Source organism: Hyaena hyaena, unplaced genomic scaffold (assembly GCF_003009895.1).
Source record: "Hyaena hyaena isolate Hyena2069 unplaced genomic scaffold, ASM300989v1 scaffold_129, whole genome shotgun sequence".
NCBI lineage: Eukaryota > Metazoa > Chordata > Mammalia > Carnivora > Hyaenidae > Hyaena > Hyaena hyaena.
This window is the reverse complement of record NW_024080763.1, coordinates 1414037-1433504: the sequence shown is the minus strand read 5'-3', so window position 1 is coordinate 1433504 and position 19468 is coordinate 1414037. Positions and strand designations below refer to the sequence as shown.

Here is a 19468-nt window from a genome sequence, read left to right as displayed (position 1 = left end):
CTCTGCCCCCACCAAGGCCAACTGCCTGGCCCCAGGCCTGGCTGTGCCCCGGAGGGGACATCCCAGAGGGGAGGGTCCACAGGAGACAAAGGACTGCCCTGCCCACAGGGCGACGGCCCCTTCCTCCAGAAACTTCTCTAGAGCTGGGTCTCTTTCTAATCTTTCTGGGAGTCTGGGGGCGTGGCCTGTCAGGGCAATTCTTTCTAACAGCCATAGGGCAACGCGGGGGCGGGGGCGGGGGCGGGGGGGTGCGGGGAGCTGCCTCACCCCAGGGCTGAGCTCAGGAGCTGAGCTGTTTTTTCAATGTTCTCACTCAGCCTCACCCCTTCAGAACCAGAGATAAAGGAGTTTGCTAGAAAGACACCAGGTGAGAGCACGTGGGCTCCATGCCCTAGGGCCTCCAGTGACCTCCCACCTCCCCCAGAGGCTCCCAGCAGGTGACACCTTTGTTTCCTGAGCCCGGCCCTGCTCTCCACCCAGAGCGGGAGGACTCTGGCCACCATCTCAGGGCCTGGAATGTGGTGGCCTGACCCTGGGCGACTCCCGTGCGTGCTGGGGAGGGGGCGCCCGCGCAGGAGTGCCACACCGCAGGCCGCGCAGGCCGCGCAGGAGCACCCCAGCCACGGGCCGTCCTGTCATTTGCGGAAGGTCTGGGCACCAAATGATCTGGGAAGTGCAATCTGGAGACAGGACAGAGGCCCGCAGGTGTCCCTGGCAGCTCCCGAATCAGATCGCATCGGGTCAAGGAAACACACAGGGGCTGACATCCTTTTACGTTGTTCAAAACCGCAGGCCCTTGGGAATACCACCACCCCTGCCCAGTGTGGACATGTGGCTGGTGAGCTGAGCACCTCTGGTTTTAGGGGGATGAGGGTCCCCCCTCCGGGCCCTGCCCGGCTGTGCGGTGGCATTTGTGCGGGGTGTGGGGAGGGGTGGCAAGTTTTGCTCAGGAGAACCTCCCTTCTCTCCCTGTAAAGAAGTGGCTGGTGCCTGTCAAGGAAACTCAGTGTGAACATTCCCTTGAACCCGGGCTGCTCACGTTCAAGTGGGACACCAGCTCGCCGTGCAAGGCATGGTCCACGTGTAGTCATGCCTCAGGGGCACTGGGACCCACGGGGTCCTCCTCAGTGGGGGCTGAGGGGCTGACATGGGTGGGGTTGGGGAGGAAGGCGGACCCCTGGCCCATAGATGGCAGGGCCTCAGCACAGCCAAGGGCTGGGGGACCGGAAAGGCCTGGGGTCCTAGGTTAGCAGCTCCGTGGCTCTGGGGCACCCAGCACTGGGATCTCAGGGTGATGGGTCCTCACCGGCCAACACTGACCTGTGGCCACTCACACGCTCCCCTCTGCAGGGAAGGGGCCCCTGGCCAGCCGGCACGGCCACCAGGCGGGGCCCTGAATGCCACAGGTACCCAGCCGCCTGTGCATCTGGAGGGTTGCCAAGCAAGGTCCCCTCTGCACAGTCACCTCCCTGCGGCCAGAGCAGCTGGCAGCCGCTCTCAGGCCTCAGGTGGCGACCCAGCCCCGGGCACTCACCGAGCTCGCCTGCAGCCTTGATGTCAACGTTGTCATAGCCGCTGCCTATCCGCACGATCACTCTCAGGGCCTTGAACTTCTCCAGGTCCTCCCTGGTGAGGGTGATGGTGTGGTACATCATGGCGCCAACGGCTTCGTTTAAAACCTGTGATGGGGTAAGCGGAGCGCAGGCTGGAGCCTCACCCGTGCCCCCCATCACCCTCGAGCCCGCAGCAGAGATCCCAGCAGGGGAACGGTTGGGGGGGGGGGGGCTGGTGACAACGAGGGGGAAGTGAGGTGGCGTCTGGGTGGGGGTGGGGGTGGGGGTGGGGTCTGGGAAGGGGAGACCCGAGGGCGGAGGCAGGGACGCCGCCACCAGGATGGCAGAGCAATGCTTGCAGAGGGGCAGTGGCTGCCCCTGCCCCGGGTGACCCTGGCGCGGGGGTGGGGGCCCACCTTCTCGTGGATCTCCTGAGTGGACTGTGCATCGCAGAAGGCCACGGTGGCCAGGTCCTTTAGGATCGGCATCTCCACAGTGCAGTCTCTGCCATCGAGCAGCGCCACCAGGGGGCGGGGGTGCAGGGGGCCGTTCATGATCTGGGGGCGGATACCTGTGGGCGGCAGGGTGATGCACGTGGGCATGGGGGCCTGTCCTCCGCGGGGGGTCGGGGGGGGGCTCTGCCACACCCCCACCAGCGCCCACCTACCCCACCCTTACCCACACCCGTCGGGCTTGGGGGACCCCACAGCTCCCTCCCTACTCCCCAGGCCCCCAGGCTCAAAGACCACAGGCTACTTGGGAGTCCCCAGGGCAGATTCCGTGACAAGCCAGGGAGATCCAGAGGGAACATCTGCCTGCTGGGTCCATCTGGGTGGGGGTCCGAGGGGGACCTGGGTCTCAGTGAGCATCTCCAATGCCGTGCACACGACCCACTGTGGAGCGAACTCTGCTGCGACGAGGAATCAGGCCAGCTCAAGACACAACTGCCACTGGTACCTGCCGCCAGGCCCACGGGGGACCTCCCCCCGCCCCCCCTGCCCCCACCATCCTTCTGAACAAACACGAAGGACACGTTGTGGCTCCTGAGGAAACCCCTGGTGGACACAGGCACTTGGGCTCAGCTCCTGACCCCTCTGCACCTGCTGCAGGCGGCGGGAGATGTGTGGGAGGGCACGGAGGGCACCCTGCTCGCGGGGACCCGGGAGAGCAGAGAATTCTTCATGGGCAGTGGAGCAAGCTGCCCCTCCTCAGGTACCAGGACGTCAAGAGAGGTCACGTGTCCTGCTGCTGTCATACCAGGGACACTGGTCCCCACAGCTGGGGGGGGGGGGTGCCAGGGGGCACAGGGCGGGGCCAGTCCTTCCGACTCGCCGCCAAAGCACAGATGGGCCAGCTGCTCCGGGCAGACCAGCTCGGGGGGTGCTCATCGGGGCCAAACGAGAGAGCGGGAGGGGGAGCCCGAGGCCAGTGCGCATGGCGTGAGCCCGAGGCTGCGTGTGAGCCCTGGCCCTCCCTCCCGGTGATGCACAGGCAGCGTTTTCTCCAACCAAACCATTCTCTTCCAATCCGTGTCTGGCAAGTCTTGGACCTCGCGCCCCCCTCCCCACCCCCCGTGGGACGGCGGCACCAAGATGGCCGGGTTGGAGGATGGCTGCGCCCCACACAGCCAGCGTGGGCGTCATAGGCTACAAGCGAGAACGAGAAAGCTCCCACGTGCCCGGACAAACTCGGGACGGTGGCCGGTGTGCCGAGGCTGGGCTCCTTCCGTTCTGTTCCTGCACAGCACGTACTTGCGCTGGCCTCCGTGTGACCACAGGATCCAGCAGACACGTGCCCGGCTGCGCTCAGCTGTGTGGTCCCCCCGAAAGGCTCCTCTCCTGCCGGCCCTGCAAAGCCCGCTGGGGGTGCCTGCTAGGACCCTGGACACGAGAAGCCCCACGTCACCACCGGGGCTCAGCGCGACACGCATGTCAGAAGTGGCGACACGTTTGCACCTGGAGCCGTGTCCACGTTCCCGCTGGCACGTGGAGATGGGGAGGGCGTCCCCGCCGTGCGCACGTGACTGCCGCAGGGGCCTCTGCCCCAGGAGAGCGCTCCCACGCCGCAGCTGCTGCATCCTGGGACAATCACCTCATTGACCAAGGGGCAGAGAAAAGGCTTTTGTCCCGGCCTCAGGAGAGGCCAGGGCGCAGGATTCCTCTGGGCCGTGCTCCCTGCCCCGGGCCGGGCCTCCCCCGTGATCCGGGCCTCCTAGCCCACGAGTGCCAGCGCCACTCCTGCCCAGCCCACCACACGGCCCCCCAGTGCAGGGTGGCCACTGAGCCCGACATCTTGGGTACCAGGCTGGACAACAGGGACTCCCCCACCTGCATGGCAGGTGGGGATCAGGGTACCAAGGCTGTTTGTTGGGGGGCCGGGGAGCCCTCTGCTAGCGTTCTTCTTGGCCCAACTGGCAGGTAAGCCCCGCAAGAGGTCAAGATGAGTGTGTGCAAATGGGGAGAAGGGTTCCCCAAAGACCAAAGGTGCCATCTTGAGATAAGACCCCTGGACATGGCCCTTCACCCGACTCTGCAGAAGGAAGTGGGGACAGTGATTCACAAGGTAGTCTACACCCTCTCATTTCATCCCTGAGATGTCAGCATCATCCTCTTAACAGATGAGAACACTGAGGCACTGAGGGGCGGGGGGCAGCCTGATGTGCGCACACAGGGGCTCTTACCTCTGGCCGTCTGTTTGGCCACCAGAAGGGTGAGACTTTGCCCAAATTCAGAACGGCCCGTTTTTCTTCCATCAGACTCTTCTGCCCCGCCCCACACCTGCTACCAAGCCCAGGGGCGGGCTCCCGTGGGACTGGGGTTCTACACTGCGGGGTCCGATTTGCCCACCTGTCCCAGGCCGTCCCTCCCACAGGGCGCAGAACGCCCTGACTTGCCGCTGAAGATGCTGGCAAACGTGTTAATCAGGCGATGTTTGCAGAGTTCAAGATCATAGTAAGAAATCCAAGTTGTTAATTAAAAAGCAACCACAGAGGAAAACGACGGGCAGGCGCGAGGCAGGCATCCAGAGCTTTCCCAGACATCTGGAGAGGCCGGCGGCCTTCAGCAGAAGATGTCCATCCACAGCATCAGTGCATGGATCCCGTTACCTGGGCAACAAGCTCCAGGTTGCCTAGTGATCGCCTCCCCCTCCCCTGGCTTGGGTCGCCTCCTCTTTGGCGAAACCCACCCTTTGCCCTCATCCAGGCTGGGCGGGCGGAATGCAGCTGAGGCTGATGCAGGAGGCCCCGGGCTCAGACGCGGGGAAGGACAAGCACGTGGGATGCGGGGGCCGCGCCAAGCCCAGTGCTGAGGAGGAGCGTGCGCGGAGCCGGGCCACGGGCACTGCTCACTTCCAGTGAGGAAGGGAACGGCACACGCGTCCCCTCAGTCCCAGCAGGGGACTCGTCTACCCGCTCGCCGGAGAATGCAGCTAAATTCGAGCCACGCTGCCCAGCACCTGCTGTCCCTACAGTCTTGCAGCCCTGAAGTTGGGGTACAGGTTCCCAGGAGACCCCAGAAAATGCCAGCAAAGCTACGGTGCAAGTCGACTTGCCATCTTGCCTCATGTTAACCTACCTATTTTTCAGCGCTTCTGACAATTGGAGTAATTTTCAGTATTAGGGTCTAAGGGACAGGTTATTGCAAATAACCCTTTAAGGGACTATGGGAAAAGGGGTACCCAGGCAAGGCTGACCCCTAGACCTGGAGGGAGCACCCCATTTCCTCTGAAGCTAGGGGATGGGGGCGGGGAGCCAAGGCACAGTGAATGCTTAAGGAAAACGGGTTAAAAGCCTAGGCCTGTGGCCAAAAGCTATGGTACCAAACATTATACACTGCTCCGACCCCAAGACAGACATTCAGAAGCCCACAATGTTACTCTCATTCCCATTTGACAGCCAGGGAGACCACACACCCCACCAAGGAAGAGAGCAACAAGGAGAGCGCCGCCTCACAGTCCCAGAGACCCAGCAGAGCCCGAGGAAACACTTGTCGATGAGGATCTGAGGGTCCTGGTGGCCCTCTAGTCAAAAGGATGATCCCCTTTCTACAACCTTGCCTTGTCCATTTCAGAACAATGCCAGCTGCGGTTGGACACATCACAGAAAGTGTATCAGCACATTCCTTTCAACAACTTGTCTGGCATTAACTTTGCAGGGCCGGCTCCCCTGGTGTCAATTACTTGCTGGTTTCAGGCTCGCCTCTGCACAAGCAGGGACACAGTGTCCCAGCTCGAGGCCAGCTCCGATGGCTGTCCTTGGGCCCAGTATTGCTTACAGCTGGAGCTACACATAAAAATATGTGAAATTAGCCATTTGGTGGAAAACAAACCTGATGCAAGGGCACGCTGCTGATTGTCCAGGGAAAGCCAAGTCCACTGGCCTCATGGATTTGGGGGGGGGGGGTCCCCGGGCAGGGCACTGGGAGCTCTCTTGCCATCCGCCTTTGATGCCACCTTATCTGAACAGCACCCGATCTTTTCTAAGGAGCTGCTGCTTCTACGGGTGACAGGCTGCCAGAGTTGCCATCGGACAAACAGGACAGGCTTCCCAAACAGACTGAGGGGGAAACGGGCTCATCCTGCCACACGGAACGGTCCCGTGGGGCTTCCGAGATGCATTTTCCAGCTCTCCTGGACACGGCGTGAGCTCAGCCGACAAGCTTGTCACAGAACCGTGCATTGGATCTGAAGATCTGATCTGAGTTGCTTTCTGTTGTTTGCGACTCAAGAACCAAATGGCCCGAGGGGTTTCTTGGTTTTACTATTTTAAGATTTCAGAAACTCAGCAGTTTTACCCCAAAGCAAAGTGACCGCAACAAACCTGTTCGTCCAGCAGGCAGAGAGGCCTCTATTTACAACAGACGGGATTTTGCTGAAGCACCCCGACCCGGTGACAGCCTGCAAACACCCGTGCAGGGCCAGTCCCTGCTGATCAGGACTTCCGGGACCACCGACGGGGGTTGGGGCCTGACAAGCGGCGCAGAGTTGAACCAAGATCTTTACTGCTGCTCTGGCGGCCAGAGGACCCAGGCCTTGCCGGTGGAACCCAGCTGGGAGCCTCGGGGGGGCCTGGAGGCAGTTGCTGGGATTCTCAGGTTCCCTGGCAGCCGATGCTAAAATAAGTACCCGGAAAAAGCTGAGAGATCCAAACGGGCCTTAGAAAGATCGGAGACAAAAATGCAACACCTGGCACACCTGGCCAGAGGGGGCCAATCAAATGAATGCGTCATCCGTTCCTAGGACTCAAAAGGTGGTTTTGGAAGGTGGGGAGAGGCAATGAGGCCTCACAGTCCCAGGGGTCACTCAGACCTGCACTTGTAACCTCTTCAGCCCGGACCACTTCGCAAGGCTCCAATCACCTGACCATGCTGGCCACCACCCCCTAAATGCAGGTGCTCCCCAAGTAAAAAGCCACTTCCTGCAACCTTGCGCAAACCAGCCCTTCTTGGCTGGGCTCAGCGGTCCCGACTTCTAGAAGGCCAGACACAGAATCAGGTCTAGGTTCTGATAAGGGGTGTTTTTCACAGGCTTGCATTTATACAATCTAGGGCTCAAACTCATGACTGGGGCCCAGATGCTGACTGTGGGTCATAAATGAACCTGCCCAAACTGTGGGATTAAACTTGCAGACGTGGCTGTGCTGGGGGGGTGGGGCGGGGGTCCATCCATCTACCCCAGGGCACAGGGTTTCGGAACCCGGTCTGGGGAAGGAGGGTGTGGAGGCCGCACCTCGATGCGAGGTCTCCCTTCCTTGTAAACGTGTTTATCCGTGTCATAAAAACTGCTCCCATGTCAGACATGGGATCTGACAACAGCTGTTCTGCGGATGGCTGGAATCTGCTCAGAAAGCGGGTCTGGAAAGCCAGCAACGGCAGTGACCGGCCCTCATCTCTGGAGGCCCGGAGGCCCTGTGCACACGGCAGCTACCCTGACCTTTCATGAGAAAGGACGCAGGAGAAGAGGGTGGTCGGCTTCAAGGCAGTGAGCGTAGTAAAAGGTGTGTTGCTAAGCGTGGCATTATTTTAAACTTAAAAACAAAAAAACAAAAACCCTGCAGTTACCGGTAGAAATCTCACCTTTGTTTCCACGTCCCTGCCTTTTCAAGGCTGTGTCCGCGTCCCTCCCACCCCCCCTGGGGTTGCCTGGGACACAGCCCAGGCATGGTTCCCATCCCCACCCCACCCCCTCAGTGGAGAACCTGATGTTTCTCAGGTCGTCTCTCTTTTCAAGTCTTGTTTTACCCCCCTGACAGCTCTGCTGGGGGCTGGGGTGGCTCCGGGCGGAGGGGATTGGGGGGATGCACAGGCTCAGACAACCTGCGGGCTGAGGACCAACAGCAGTTTCTGGCTTCACGTCGAGCAGGCAGCAGGCTCCCCGCTTTCAGAGGCAGAGCTGCTGCTCTGAAGTGGCCCCTTGGGGCTGGGTCTGTGTGACCTTCCATGCGGCCCTGGCCTGGCTCTAGGGACCCGCAGGGGATCCAGACGTGACTGTTCCCTCTGGGGGCTTCAAAACCAGGAACACGAAGGGAGTTAGTTTTCATCAGGGCCAGGATAAATCAGAACGTCTCCAAGTTCAGCTCGGGCTGGACCAGTGCTGACATTCTGCACACTCTGGCTCCGTGAGAAGAGATGAGAAGGGAAAGTGAACCTGCTGAGGAAAAGCTAACACACAGGCTTGCTTTCTGCGCTCGGGGCAGGCATCACTAATCGAGCTCAGCACGTTTAGCCTGCAGTCCCCGAGAGCACACTGCCTGGGGGCCACCCGGCAAGGCTAGGGCCACCTGCTTGCCGCATGGGGCCCAACCCCCTCTCAAAACCGTAAAGGAAGGCGAAGGTCCATGTTTCTCACGATACACAAACACACTGTCAGCGTAAGAAGGGGGCAGGGAGGCTCCAGGGGAAGCAAGCAAAGGCCCACCCAGGATGAGACCCCGGCGTGCCGGCCCCTCCCAGCCTGGGACCCGCTGCACTCCGTGGCAGGTGCCCTGGTTTGCATTTACGCCCCTCACTGCGGAGACCCCAGCTGCACCTGGCACGGGCCACTGACCACCTGGGACCCCGGCTGCCTGTGCTGAGCAGAGCCCCCTCCCAAGGAGACTTTGCTGATGCCCATCCCCCCCAGCTCCCAAGGCGGGGAATACACCATCCCCCCAGAAATGGGCCGGGCCTCATACTTTGCTCTGAACATCCAGTGGCAGAAGTGATGTGGCATCACCTCCACAGTCACACTGGAATGTGCGCCCCCTGGTGGTGTGAGGCACCTGGGGGGAAGGGCCGCTGAGCCCAAGGCCCTGCTGATGGGGGTGGGGGTGGGGGGCGGCGTGTCCTGCAGCACTGAGCTCAGCGCTGTCTGCCAGGCCATCTGCCAGGCAGCAAGAGCAGACCAGCTCGCTCAGGAAGGCAAGGCCGGGGGGCGGGGATCAGAGCCCATGGCGTGCCTGTGACCCCTCAGAGATGGCATGCAGGGCACCCATGCCGATGCTGCAGAAACCCCTGGAAGCTTGTCTCTAGGTCTCACCAAGAAGGATCAAGGCCTGGTTCTTTTTTTTTTTTTTTTTTTTAAATTTTATTTATTTCTAGGAGAGAGAGAGCGAGCGTGAGCAGGGGAGGGTCAGAGACAGAGGGAGTCACAGACTGAAACAGACTCCAGGCTCTGAGCTGGCAGTCAGCACAGAGCCCAATGTGGGGCTTGAACCCACCAACTGCGAGATCATGACCTACGTGAAAGTCGGACGCTTAACCGACTAAACCACCCAGGCGCCCCAGGTCCTGGTTCTTTTAAAACCCAGAAGCGAGAGGCCCCCAGGGGGCTGAGCCTGCACGGGTGGGCACCCCCAAGCACGGCTGAGGCTGGGAACGGCCCAGCCATGGGATTCAGTCACGGGCGTCCTTGTGTGGGGGCCTGACCGCAGGAGGCTGAGACCACATTCCTGTCTTTCAACTTTCCGGACGAGCCCCAGCTCTCGGCCTTGTCCCTCGGAACACCCTAGAACTCCTATCTGATGCTAAGCCTTAGGGCTGGGGCCCCAGGAGCCTTGTGTCAGAGGTTGCTGTCCCCGTCTGGAAGGGAGCAGTTCAACCCTTCCCTCAACCGGCACCAGGACCCAGGAAGGCGACAGTGTCCACACGGTGCCTGATGGGTGAGCGGCGGCCTGCGGGCAGAGCACAGCCCACACAACCCGGTCACCGCCAAGGGCCATCAAGGACCTGGGCTGGCAGAAAATTATTCCACTTGACCCAGACGGAGGGTGAGCCCCAGGCCAGGCGCTGGAAAGACAGCAGGGGTAAAGAACAAGACAGAAAAGCCTGGCTCAGATCTGGCGCAGGGGAAGAGAAAGGAGGGAAGGGCTTTCCAAGTGAAGAAAGTGGCAGCGGCCACGCCATCCCCGTGGGGCCCCTCGGCCACTGCCCCAGACACCGCGCACGCAGCCCACGCTCTCGTTGCCCCGGGAGCACCAGCACTTCGGAGGCACTGGGTCGCCCAAGGCCATGTCTCCCCGAGCTCTGGACACTGCATTGCAGCCGGTGACGGGTGGAGGCCCAAGTGCTCGCTCAGGAAGGCTGTTCGGAAAAAACACAAGTGTGGAAAACCTGGCCTCACCAGGCCCTCCGAGCACCCAGGGGCCGGGCGCTGGGGGTGACGCACAAGAAGGGGACTCCCCAGAGGGCTGGCCGTGCCCCAGGGGGGCGCCTGGTTTTAAGCCACTCCTCGGCTCTGATTTTAGTGTTCTCTGCTGGAGGCTCAGATGGCCACAGGATAAGCAGATTAGCTTCTTAAATAAAACATGGATCTTAATGAGTCACTGCCCTCCCAGGGAGGTGCCTTCAGGCCACCTCCTTTTGTAGCTCAGTTAACAGGTGGACAGAAAGCCGGCCAAGTGGGTGGCTCACGGGCTCCCACGAGCCACGGCCCCCTCCCCACCCAAGGCTTGCCGGGCGCCCGCAGCGAGCCCAGTGCGCGCGCGCTCCTGCCTGTGCCGACTTCTGGAAGAGAAGCAGGTGTCCTGCCTGCGGGAACCACACCATCCAGGTAAAAACGAAACAAAACAAAACGTAGAACTTCTGTACCTCCAGAAAGACAAGCATTTGTTGTCGCTTTAACTGGTTCCTGAGAGCAGCCCAGGGAAACTGTCCCAGCCGCCTGAACTGTACAGTGTCCACACCACACCGGGGACCTTGAACAGAGAAAAGGGACAGCAGCTTTTCCTTTTTCCCACAGAGCTTAATAACAAAACCGAGAGCCATTTATCGCTTGCATGAAATCATCCCTGTGGACACTCACACATGCAGATGCGCCCGGCGAGCATTCCAGAGTGGCTCCGGGCTTTGGGGGTGTTAGCCCTGTTGCCAGGGAGCCCCGTATCTCTGGTGAGTCCCTTTGCCCTGAAGGAGGTTCTGAAACATGAGGGATGAACCTCGGCCAGCTCAGGGCCGCAGGGACGAGACAGAAAGCCGAGCATGCAGCTGCGGGACACATTTCCACAGCCGAGGATGCAAGAGCGCGGAAAGGGAGGATGGGCTGGGGGGAGGTAACCTGGGTCCAAGGGCGGCAGGCATTGGGCTTGGGACCAGCCGACCCCCAGGACCCACTGGCTTCCCATCTGAGTGAGGTCACAATTCACCTTCCTGTTTCCCAGCATGCCTTGGGCCCGGGGCCGACCAGCCTGGAACGGGGGATGCCAGCAGCCGAGGGGAGAAGGTGGGCCTGCAGGTCCCCCTTCCAGGGCAGCCGTGGCTACTTGCCAGTGATCCAGCCACCAAATCAAGCGTCCTCATCACCTGCGGGTTCTCACAGCAGGGACAGACGCTCCCCTGTGGGGTCGCTCTGGAGTATGGGGCCCAAGAAATGGAATCTCAGGGTGGTGTCATCCAACATGATCAAGGCGCCAGCAGCAGCAAACCCCCCTCCCTCCGGGGTACCCTCCAGGCTGGGACCTCGCCCAAGGCCCATCCAAGTCCCTCCGGTCTGCCGGCTCCCCCTCGAGCCTTCAGAACCATAGGGACTGAAAAGAACTATCCAGACCAAGTCAGAGGACACCACAGAACGTGGAGCCAAGTGAGTGGCGTGCTCCCATCCCCCAAGCGCTCCCAGGGTCACAAGGTCATTCCTCAAAGTGCCCTGAGACCCAACATACACCCATGGGCCTGGCTGATAAGAAACCTGGCACTACAAATGCCAGTTTGGCTCTGGAACTCTGCCCCTAAAAGCATGAACCCCTGGACCCCAAGGGCTGATGCTTTCCAAGGCCATGCTTATAGGAAGCAGCGTGGTGGTGGCGGGTGGCCAGGCGGGGCCCTGGGGTCCTGACTTGCAGGCTGGAAGGAGGAAGTATTTCCCCAAGGCCTCGGGGAAGGGATGAGCTCAGAGGAGTGAGCTATGACCAGTGGTGGTGCTGGGATAGGGGTAGGTGGGCCAGGACATGGTTTAGTCCCTTCTAAACAGTAACCGGAGAAACTGTGAAGCCATCAGGCCTCCCGGAAAGAGGACAGAGGTAAGAAAAGCACGTATTCACCACCCAGAGCTTCCCACACCACGTATTTTTCCTAGAAAATACTCTGAGTGTGTAGGGTATTTACCAGTTGCCATATGTCTGCTTCCCTGGGCTCCCGATTAGCCGGGGATGGGGGTGGGGGTGGGGGTGGGAAGAAACATGCTCCACAGCCTTTGGCAGAAGCTCGGGGCGACGCAGCGAGGCCTGGAGTGGCTCCGAAGTGCAGCCCCCCCAAGGAAACCTCCTGGCTCCCTGCCCCCCTGTCACCAGGCTGCGGCACGTTCATCACTTAGCGCGTAAACAGTGCCGGACGACATGGCAGCCACGTGGGAACCGTCCTCATGAGCGTGTGGCCGACACACCGCCAAGGTCACGGCCTCTGTAGGGATTGCGCTTTGCCACCGTGAGCGCCGCGTCCCATACGGGAGAGCAGCTGCTGGGGTTCGGCAGGAACCCCAAAGGCGCAAGCAAGCACTACGATGGCTCTTCCCCACACAGAGCCTTTCCCGAGCGGGACAGCTCCCTCTGGCCCCAGCCATGGCCGTGGAGGGACGGGGCTGTCCCTCTAGGACTTCCGGAAAGGCCCTACCTGCCCACAGTGTGGGGGCCCCCGCAGAGGCCACAGGGGTGTTTCATCAGGGTATTTCTCAAGTTCTAAAAATGTGCCCATGGCAGCAACAGAAGGGGCTGTTTGAGAAAAATAAAATGAAACGAAGATGAGGAAAGCAGGGGCAGCTGCTAGAAGACTCTGGCGGGGGCGGGCTTTGCACACCCGCCTCCCGGCCTGCGCGCTGCGCTGTGTTCCTGGCTCACGCAGGGCTGACGGGACTCCGTGGACAACCCGCCACCACAGGGCCTCGCCTGCCCCGACCTCTCTCTGCTGGGGGCGCTCGGAGGGTCCTCGCACCCAGCAGGGGGCTGTGGCAGAGTCTGGGGGACACAGGGGCACAGGGAGGCCAGGGAAGCCCTTGGAGGGGTGGGTCCCCGACCAGGCTGAGGACAGTCCTCCCTACTCTCTCTGGGGCCTGGAGGGGCCTTTCCTTCCAAAGCACAGAGAGAAGCAAGGCAGGTGCTCAGGTGACCTGCAAGCCCGGAGCAGCCGCGAACGACCCTGCCCTACTGGCCTGCCTCACCAAGGTCCGCGGGCGGCCGCGCGTGCCTGGCACCCTGGCCGTTCCCGGTCACATCGGCGCTGGGTCCTCCGCTGGAAGGAGATGGACCGACTCCTTCGCTGCCCGAGGAACAGAACGCGCGCTTCCCTCCTGAACGGCCCTGGGAAGAGCCCACAGACCCAGGCTTACTCTTAGGACCATACTGCCCAGGCCCGGTGCCCTTAAAAACAAAATAGCACCCTGTTTCTTGGTTACGACGGCCACCAAGGCCAGGACGGGAGACAGAAGAAGCCCAAGGCTTTCAGCTAACTCAGGTTTTTCACGTGTCCCTGAAACCAAAAAGGGAAGGGATTCTGAAGACCCTTTAAGAGGCGCGCTATCCGGTGGGCCAGCGGCCAAGTGCGCTGCCCTGGGGCCCCAGAGCGGCCAGGAAGCTGATTTTCCCAAGTGCGACAGCTGGTGTGATGTCCCCTCCCCACTCTTCTCCTCTGTAACTTTTTTTCTTAAAATGTAATGACTTCTGAAGTGTTCCAGGCTCACAGCCCAGTTCGCAGGAAAACACTAGAACCCATCACAGAGTCATATTCATTCCGGCAGATGAAAAGCATCTAACAGAAAAGTCCCCAGGGGGGAAGTTGGTCAGGTTGAGAGGTCAGCCGTGAGCCCTGCAGATGGAGGGGGGTGGCTGGGCGCACGCTGTGTGGCCAGGGATAGTGTTCACCTCTCCAGGCACAGCCCCCCCCCGCCCTCCGCCCCGGCTGAGGAAAATCCCTACTTCCCCTCGGCCCTGGCGATGTCCCCCTGAAGGGCTGGCCCGAGGAAGGGGTGGACACCCTGGAGAGGGAGCCAGCCGTCAGCTGCAGAGGCAGCCCACCCAGACCCCAAACCTGCACGTGAGTGAGTTTAGCAATCGCGCCGGGAGGAGGTCCGGTGAAAACTGTAACAGATGCATCATAAAAATGAGAAGGCAGCACGCGGGAGGTGGTGGTCACAAGCCAGGCAGGCCCTGAACACCGAGGGGCAGGCTGGGCCACAGCGGGGAGGTAACACAGGGAGGCAGACTGCAGATGTAGCTGGTGCAGGTTCTTTAGACAGTGGTCAAGGGCAGGGGAGGCCTTGGGATGGCGTGGAGGACACTTCTGAGCGGCTGGGCTCAGAGGTTCCCTCTTGGGCGTGATGGGGATTTTTAAGGGATCTCATTTCCCTCTTTACTGGGGTTACTAGGTAGCTGGGAGTGAAATTCCCGCCTGTGGTCGTGCCCGAGACTGCAGGGAGAGCTCTCCGTTCTGGCCTCGTCACCCAGCTTCGTGCTTTCTTCTGTTTATTTTGCCACCTGCTCAATTCTTCCCTTGTGCGAGAGAGCCGTTCCCCATTGCCAGGCTTAAATCCTCTTGGAACCAAAGGACGTTTAAGACTCCACTGAAGCACACAGAAGAACGAAATTCCTTGTCTCTCCCAAAAGGCAGCACCGCACAGAGGAAAGGGACTTGGCTCTGGGGCATGGCAGCCGGGGTCCTGTGTAGCATGCGGGGCACCAGCTGGGGACAGGAAGGTACACAGAAGGCGCCCAGGGAGCCTATGTGCACCCAGCTTGGCCATGAGCAAAGCCTGGGCCAGCACATGGTGTGACATGGTCCTCAGGTCCCTGGGGACGAGTGGAGCCCATCACCCTCATGTCATTATTTGAGGAAATGAGCCTCAGAGCACCCGCCGTGGGTCTCCTCTGGGAATCAGCCGCCTGCCCCTGCTCTTGCTCACAGACCTCCGCTTCCAGCCGGGGCTGGTTTCTCCTTCCCTGCTTTGTGCTACTTGATTGTCACACTGGGCTCGGTGGTTCGTCATGGTGCAGATACCAGTCACAGGCTTGGCGTCAGACGGGCTGGTTTCAAGTCCCAGCCCTGCGGTGTGACCTGGGCCGAAGTACTAACTCTCTGTAAGCCTCCAGATCAGTCATCTTCACAGGGAATCATCCAGAGTATTCTCAGGACTTCAGAAGGGATCAACCTTGTCGACTGTTCTAGAATGGTGACCATCCCACTCTTTACTGGGCTGACTCACCCCCTACTCTGCCCTGTGGAGAGCGATGCTTTCATGCGGTCAGTGTTGGGAGCACTCACTCCCCCAGTGGCCCCATCATGGCCTTCACTACCGGCGATGGGGACCCCCGAAGTCAGAGTTCCTGCCCAGAGCCCTCGTCTCTTCGTCCAAACTCGGCACACCAGGATTCTCCCTCCCGCAGTGATCTTGTTTAAACAACAAGTTGTTCTGCACACATTTGGCAAAACCTTCCTGGGATCAATTCTCAACTGCTCTCAGGAGAACATGTCCCCAGAGCCGCCCACCTTCTCAACGGGGACGGGCGTTTACAGGTTTGATTTTATGCTCTCCTAACAATTTGGCAAAAAAGTTGTTTTATTCATACGCTGCGTACCGCTCGCTAATCTGGCTAAATTTAACTGCAGTGTACCTTCCTGTTCCTTGAGCAGTGGAGGTGGTAAGTACGAGTGAACAGACTGTTTTTTCCCTTTACATGAAAAACAACTAGAAAAGTTCTTTGTGTAAGGCAGCCTCAGAGTGGGGAAAACACCCAACAGCAGCATGGTTAATTACATGAAGGCTCTATCGCGCGCCAACACAGGCTAATCAGTTACGGGCTCTTTCATAAATCTAAAAAACAAAACCAAAACCCCAAGCTCCTATGTACCAGCACGGTTCCTGTGAAAGGAGCTTTAGAATTCTTGACTCTTAGGATCTTAGGGGAAAGAAGTTGGCTCCAGATGCCTGAAAATCTAATATGTGCTGGTTTTCTCTTTTTTAAAAAAAAATGTCGATCTTCTTTTGAAGATTAGTTACCAAACGCAGTGCATCTAGTGTGTGGCTTCCCCACCGCCCTGGCCCTGGGCCGCCTCATGTAGCTCTGCTCCCCTGAAAGCAAATGCCAACAGAACTGAACAGCTAGACGGCCACATGCGGTAGAATGGAGGCGGCTGGACCCCAACCTCACACTCCCCTGCAAACTTGAACTCCAAATGGTTCAAACACCGAGATGTAAGAGCTGATGCTGTCCAACTCTTAGAGAAAGAAAATACAGGCATAAATCTTCATGACCTTGGGTTAGGTCACCAAAGCACAAGGCGAACAAAGGAAACAAACTGGACTTCATCAAAATGGAAACAGTTGTGTCTCAAGGTCAACATCAAGAATGTGAAGACAGCCATAGAACGGAAGAAAATATTTGCAAGGCACAAGTCTGACACCACGAGCCAGTGAGGACTTCCCGTTTGCTTCCTGGGCCGCAGGTCCACGGAAAACCCACGTCAAGCACAGAGGTCAGTGAAACCAAATGGAACCTGGAGAGACCCAGGGTAGAGCAGAGATCGCGTAGGAGGCCAAAATAGCAAACCAATACATGAAAAGATGTTCAACATCACTAATCATCGGGGAAATGCAACTCAAAATCACAAGGTATCAATTCACACCTGTTAGAACGGCTACCAACGAGGAGGCAAGAGACAGCAGGTGCCGGGGAGGAGGTGGTAAAAAGGGAACCATGTTCACCCTTATTGGAAATGTAAATTGGTCCAATCACCGTGGAAACCAGTATGGACGTCCTTCAAAAAATTAAAACCAGATTATATGATCCAGCCATTCCACTTTGGGGTCTACACGCAGAGGATACGAACACAGAATTTTCAACATCTGCACATACAGAAGTGTATCAAAGTAATGCAGTACACCTTGAACTTACACAATACGACACGGCAAATACATGCAGTTAAAAAGCAAAAGGTCATATGAGAAAGTAGATGGTGGGGCGCCCGGGTGGCTCCGTCAGTTGAGTGCCCAACTTATGATTTCGGCTCACGTCATGATCTCACGGATTCGTGAGTTCAAGCACTACATTGGGCTCTGTGCTGACAGTGTGGATGGAGCCTGCTGGAGATTCTCCCCGTCTCTGCCCCTCAACCTGCTCGCATTCTGTCTCTTTCTAAATAAATAAACTTTAAGGGGGAAAAAAAAAGTAGCATGGTGAAGGGCTCAGTCAGCTTCTCCTTTTCTTGGGCAGATAACTGTACCGATCGATGCTCACCCCGACTGTGGGTTTGGCTCAGCCACTTGTGTCCATAACTCTGCAAATCTTCCAGGAAAATTTGGCTGCGTGGTTGGGACTGCTGCCTCTTTTAAAGATCTGAGAGGCAGTCATCCCTGGAGGAGTCTGAAGACAGGAAGAGACACTGAAACACAGAACTATTCTTTGGAAGCTAAAACGGAGTCCGCCAGCTTATGCCTCGAAGGCAGGGTCCACGAGGGTGGAGGCGGCCTCACGCTTTCTTTCTAAAACAGGAAGACAGAATGGCCATCTAGAGATAAGGCTGCGCCAACTTGTGCTGGCAACTTCAGGCCCGCTCAGGTCACACCAGAGAGGGTCTGGTGACAGGAGCTCAGGCACAGGTGGCCAGTGTCCCAGGGAGGTCTAGGCTCCACCTCCTCCCCTGAGAACGTGGGTCAGTTCCTTTAGACTAACTTGGAGGAAAGCACAGCAAAGACGAACCTCATTAGCCCCCTCTCTGTGCCCCACACGTTAGCTGGAAACCCTATGGCAACCTTGTACCCCTCTCCAAGAAGGCCAGGAGCCCACGTTACCCAAAGGAGTGGGGACTTCCTGGGCAGAGGGCAGAGGACTGGAGTTCAACCCCATGTTCCCAGGCCATGCTCCTTCTATGGTCACCGACATACACCTGTGCAGACGGGGGGCTGAGCGATCAATGTAGGCTGAGCTGTACAAGAATTGAGTTCACAGAAATTCCCAGACACCTAGTTTTGTGAAAGGCCCATTAAGCTCTAATAGGACTCAAGCTTGGGCTCTGAGCCCCCAGCACCCCTCAGCCCAGAGTACCGCCTCCAGCCTCAGAAGTGACCAAGACATGATGACGAGAAAGGCACCACTTCCAAAGCAGGCCCAGCCTCTGGCCAAGGCCGTGCAGGTTTGAGGACCTCAACGCTTGAGTTCCTTCTTCCTACGCTCGCTGCATTCACACATGCTCACAAAGCAGGTTCAATTCCTACCCTAGTGTGACAGACGTGGAGGTAGGAACAGAGAACTCCATACACTTACTGAAAGACACACACAGCAAGCTATAAACTTCCAAGCCATGTGTTCAATCACCTTGTTGCGTTCTTAGGATGAAGACCTATTCCCCAGGGGTGCATGGGTTTTCTAGGAGCCCAATAAGAACTGAGAAATTCAGGGCCGCCTGTGTGGTTCAGTCGGTTAAGCATCCGACTTTGGACTGATGATCTTGCAGTTCATGGGTTCGAGCCCTGCGTCAGGCTCTGTGCTGACAGCTCAAAGCCTGGAGCCTGCTTCAGATTCTGTGTCTCCCTCTCTCTCTGCCCTTCTCCTGCTCACACTCGGTCTCTCTCTCTCTCAAAAATAAACTTAAAAAAAAAAAAAAAAAAAAAGAACTGAGATATTTAGACCCTGTCCAGTAAGACCAGCTACAAGAATAAAGGGTGATACCAAGTTCAGGTTCTGAGGTTAGTCCGATAAGGAGAAAACGACCAATGTCCAAATTCTTCTGGGTGCTGACAGGTAAGAGACCGTCATTCCCACTCTGGGCAAACAGTCAGCAGTGATGACTGGGAATGAGCGAGCAGTCCAGTGAGCTCCAACAGGGACGGGAATCGTGGGGCCCCCAGGAGGGAACAACTGCATCTAGGCCTTGAATGCAGAGGCCAGGAGCAGGTGACCACGGAGGGAGGGGGAATCCTGAATTTGGAGAACAATGAACTAAAGAGCCACACTGGATTCCAAACATGTGCTCAGGGGCCAGCCTGAAAGATGGACAAAAGTTGCCACTTTTATGGGCACAGAACAGTTTTGGGTGCTCTCCCCGCTTGGAAAGGCTGAGCCGTCGGCACCCCTCACGTACATGGCTCCTTCTTGAGCTTGATTTATAAGGGAGGCAACTGTAGAAAACAGGGTCCTGGCCAGAGAGACGACAACTGGCTTAGGGACCTCGCGCAAGTCCCCTTCCTGCCGGAAACTTCTTGACCGCTGAGGTACAGATCACTGGGCAAGAAAACAAGCCCCGGAGATGCCCCAGGGGGTCACAAAGCACCAGCCAGGAGTCTAAGCGCCCTGCAGGCTGTGACTCGGCACTCGATCTCCGCTCCTTCATTCTGGTTCGGATCATGTGCTCTCCCTCAACCTCCCCGCAAGGCCTGCAATTGATGGCTGTCCCAGGTTGCGCTCTGCCCTCAGGCCCCCCCTCCAGCACACCCAGCGTCCTTCGCTGGTGCTCCCAACCCCA

General features: G+C 58.6%; 1 protein-coding gene across 4 annotated transcripts in view; it reads right to left on the bottom strand.

Annotated features, from left to right (window-relative positions):
• CTBP2 (C-terminal binding protein 2) overlaps positions 1-19468 on the bottom strand; it is a 155151-nt gene that overhangs the window by 9315 nt on the left and 126368 nt on the right. For all 4 annotated transcript variants that reach the window (XM_039237931.1, XM_039237932.1, XM_039237930.1 and 1 more), the window contains 2 exons: positions 1970-2124; positions 1535-1679 (listed from right to left, as the gene is read on the bottom strand). In XM_039237931.1, the coding sequence (XP_039093862.1) occupies positions 1535-1679; positions 1970-2124 (300 nt within the window). The remainder of the gene's footprint in view (positions 1-1534; positions 1680-1969; positions 2125-19468) is intronic.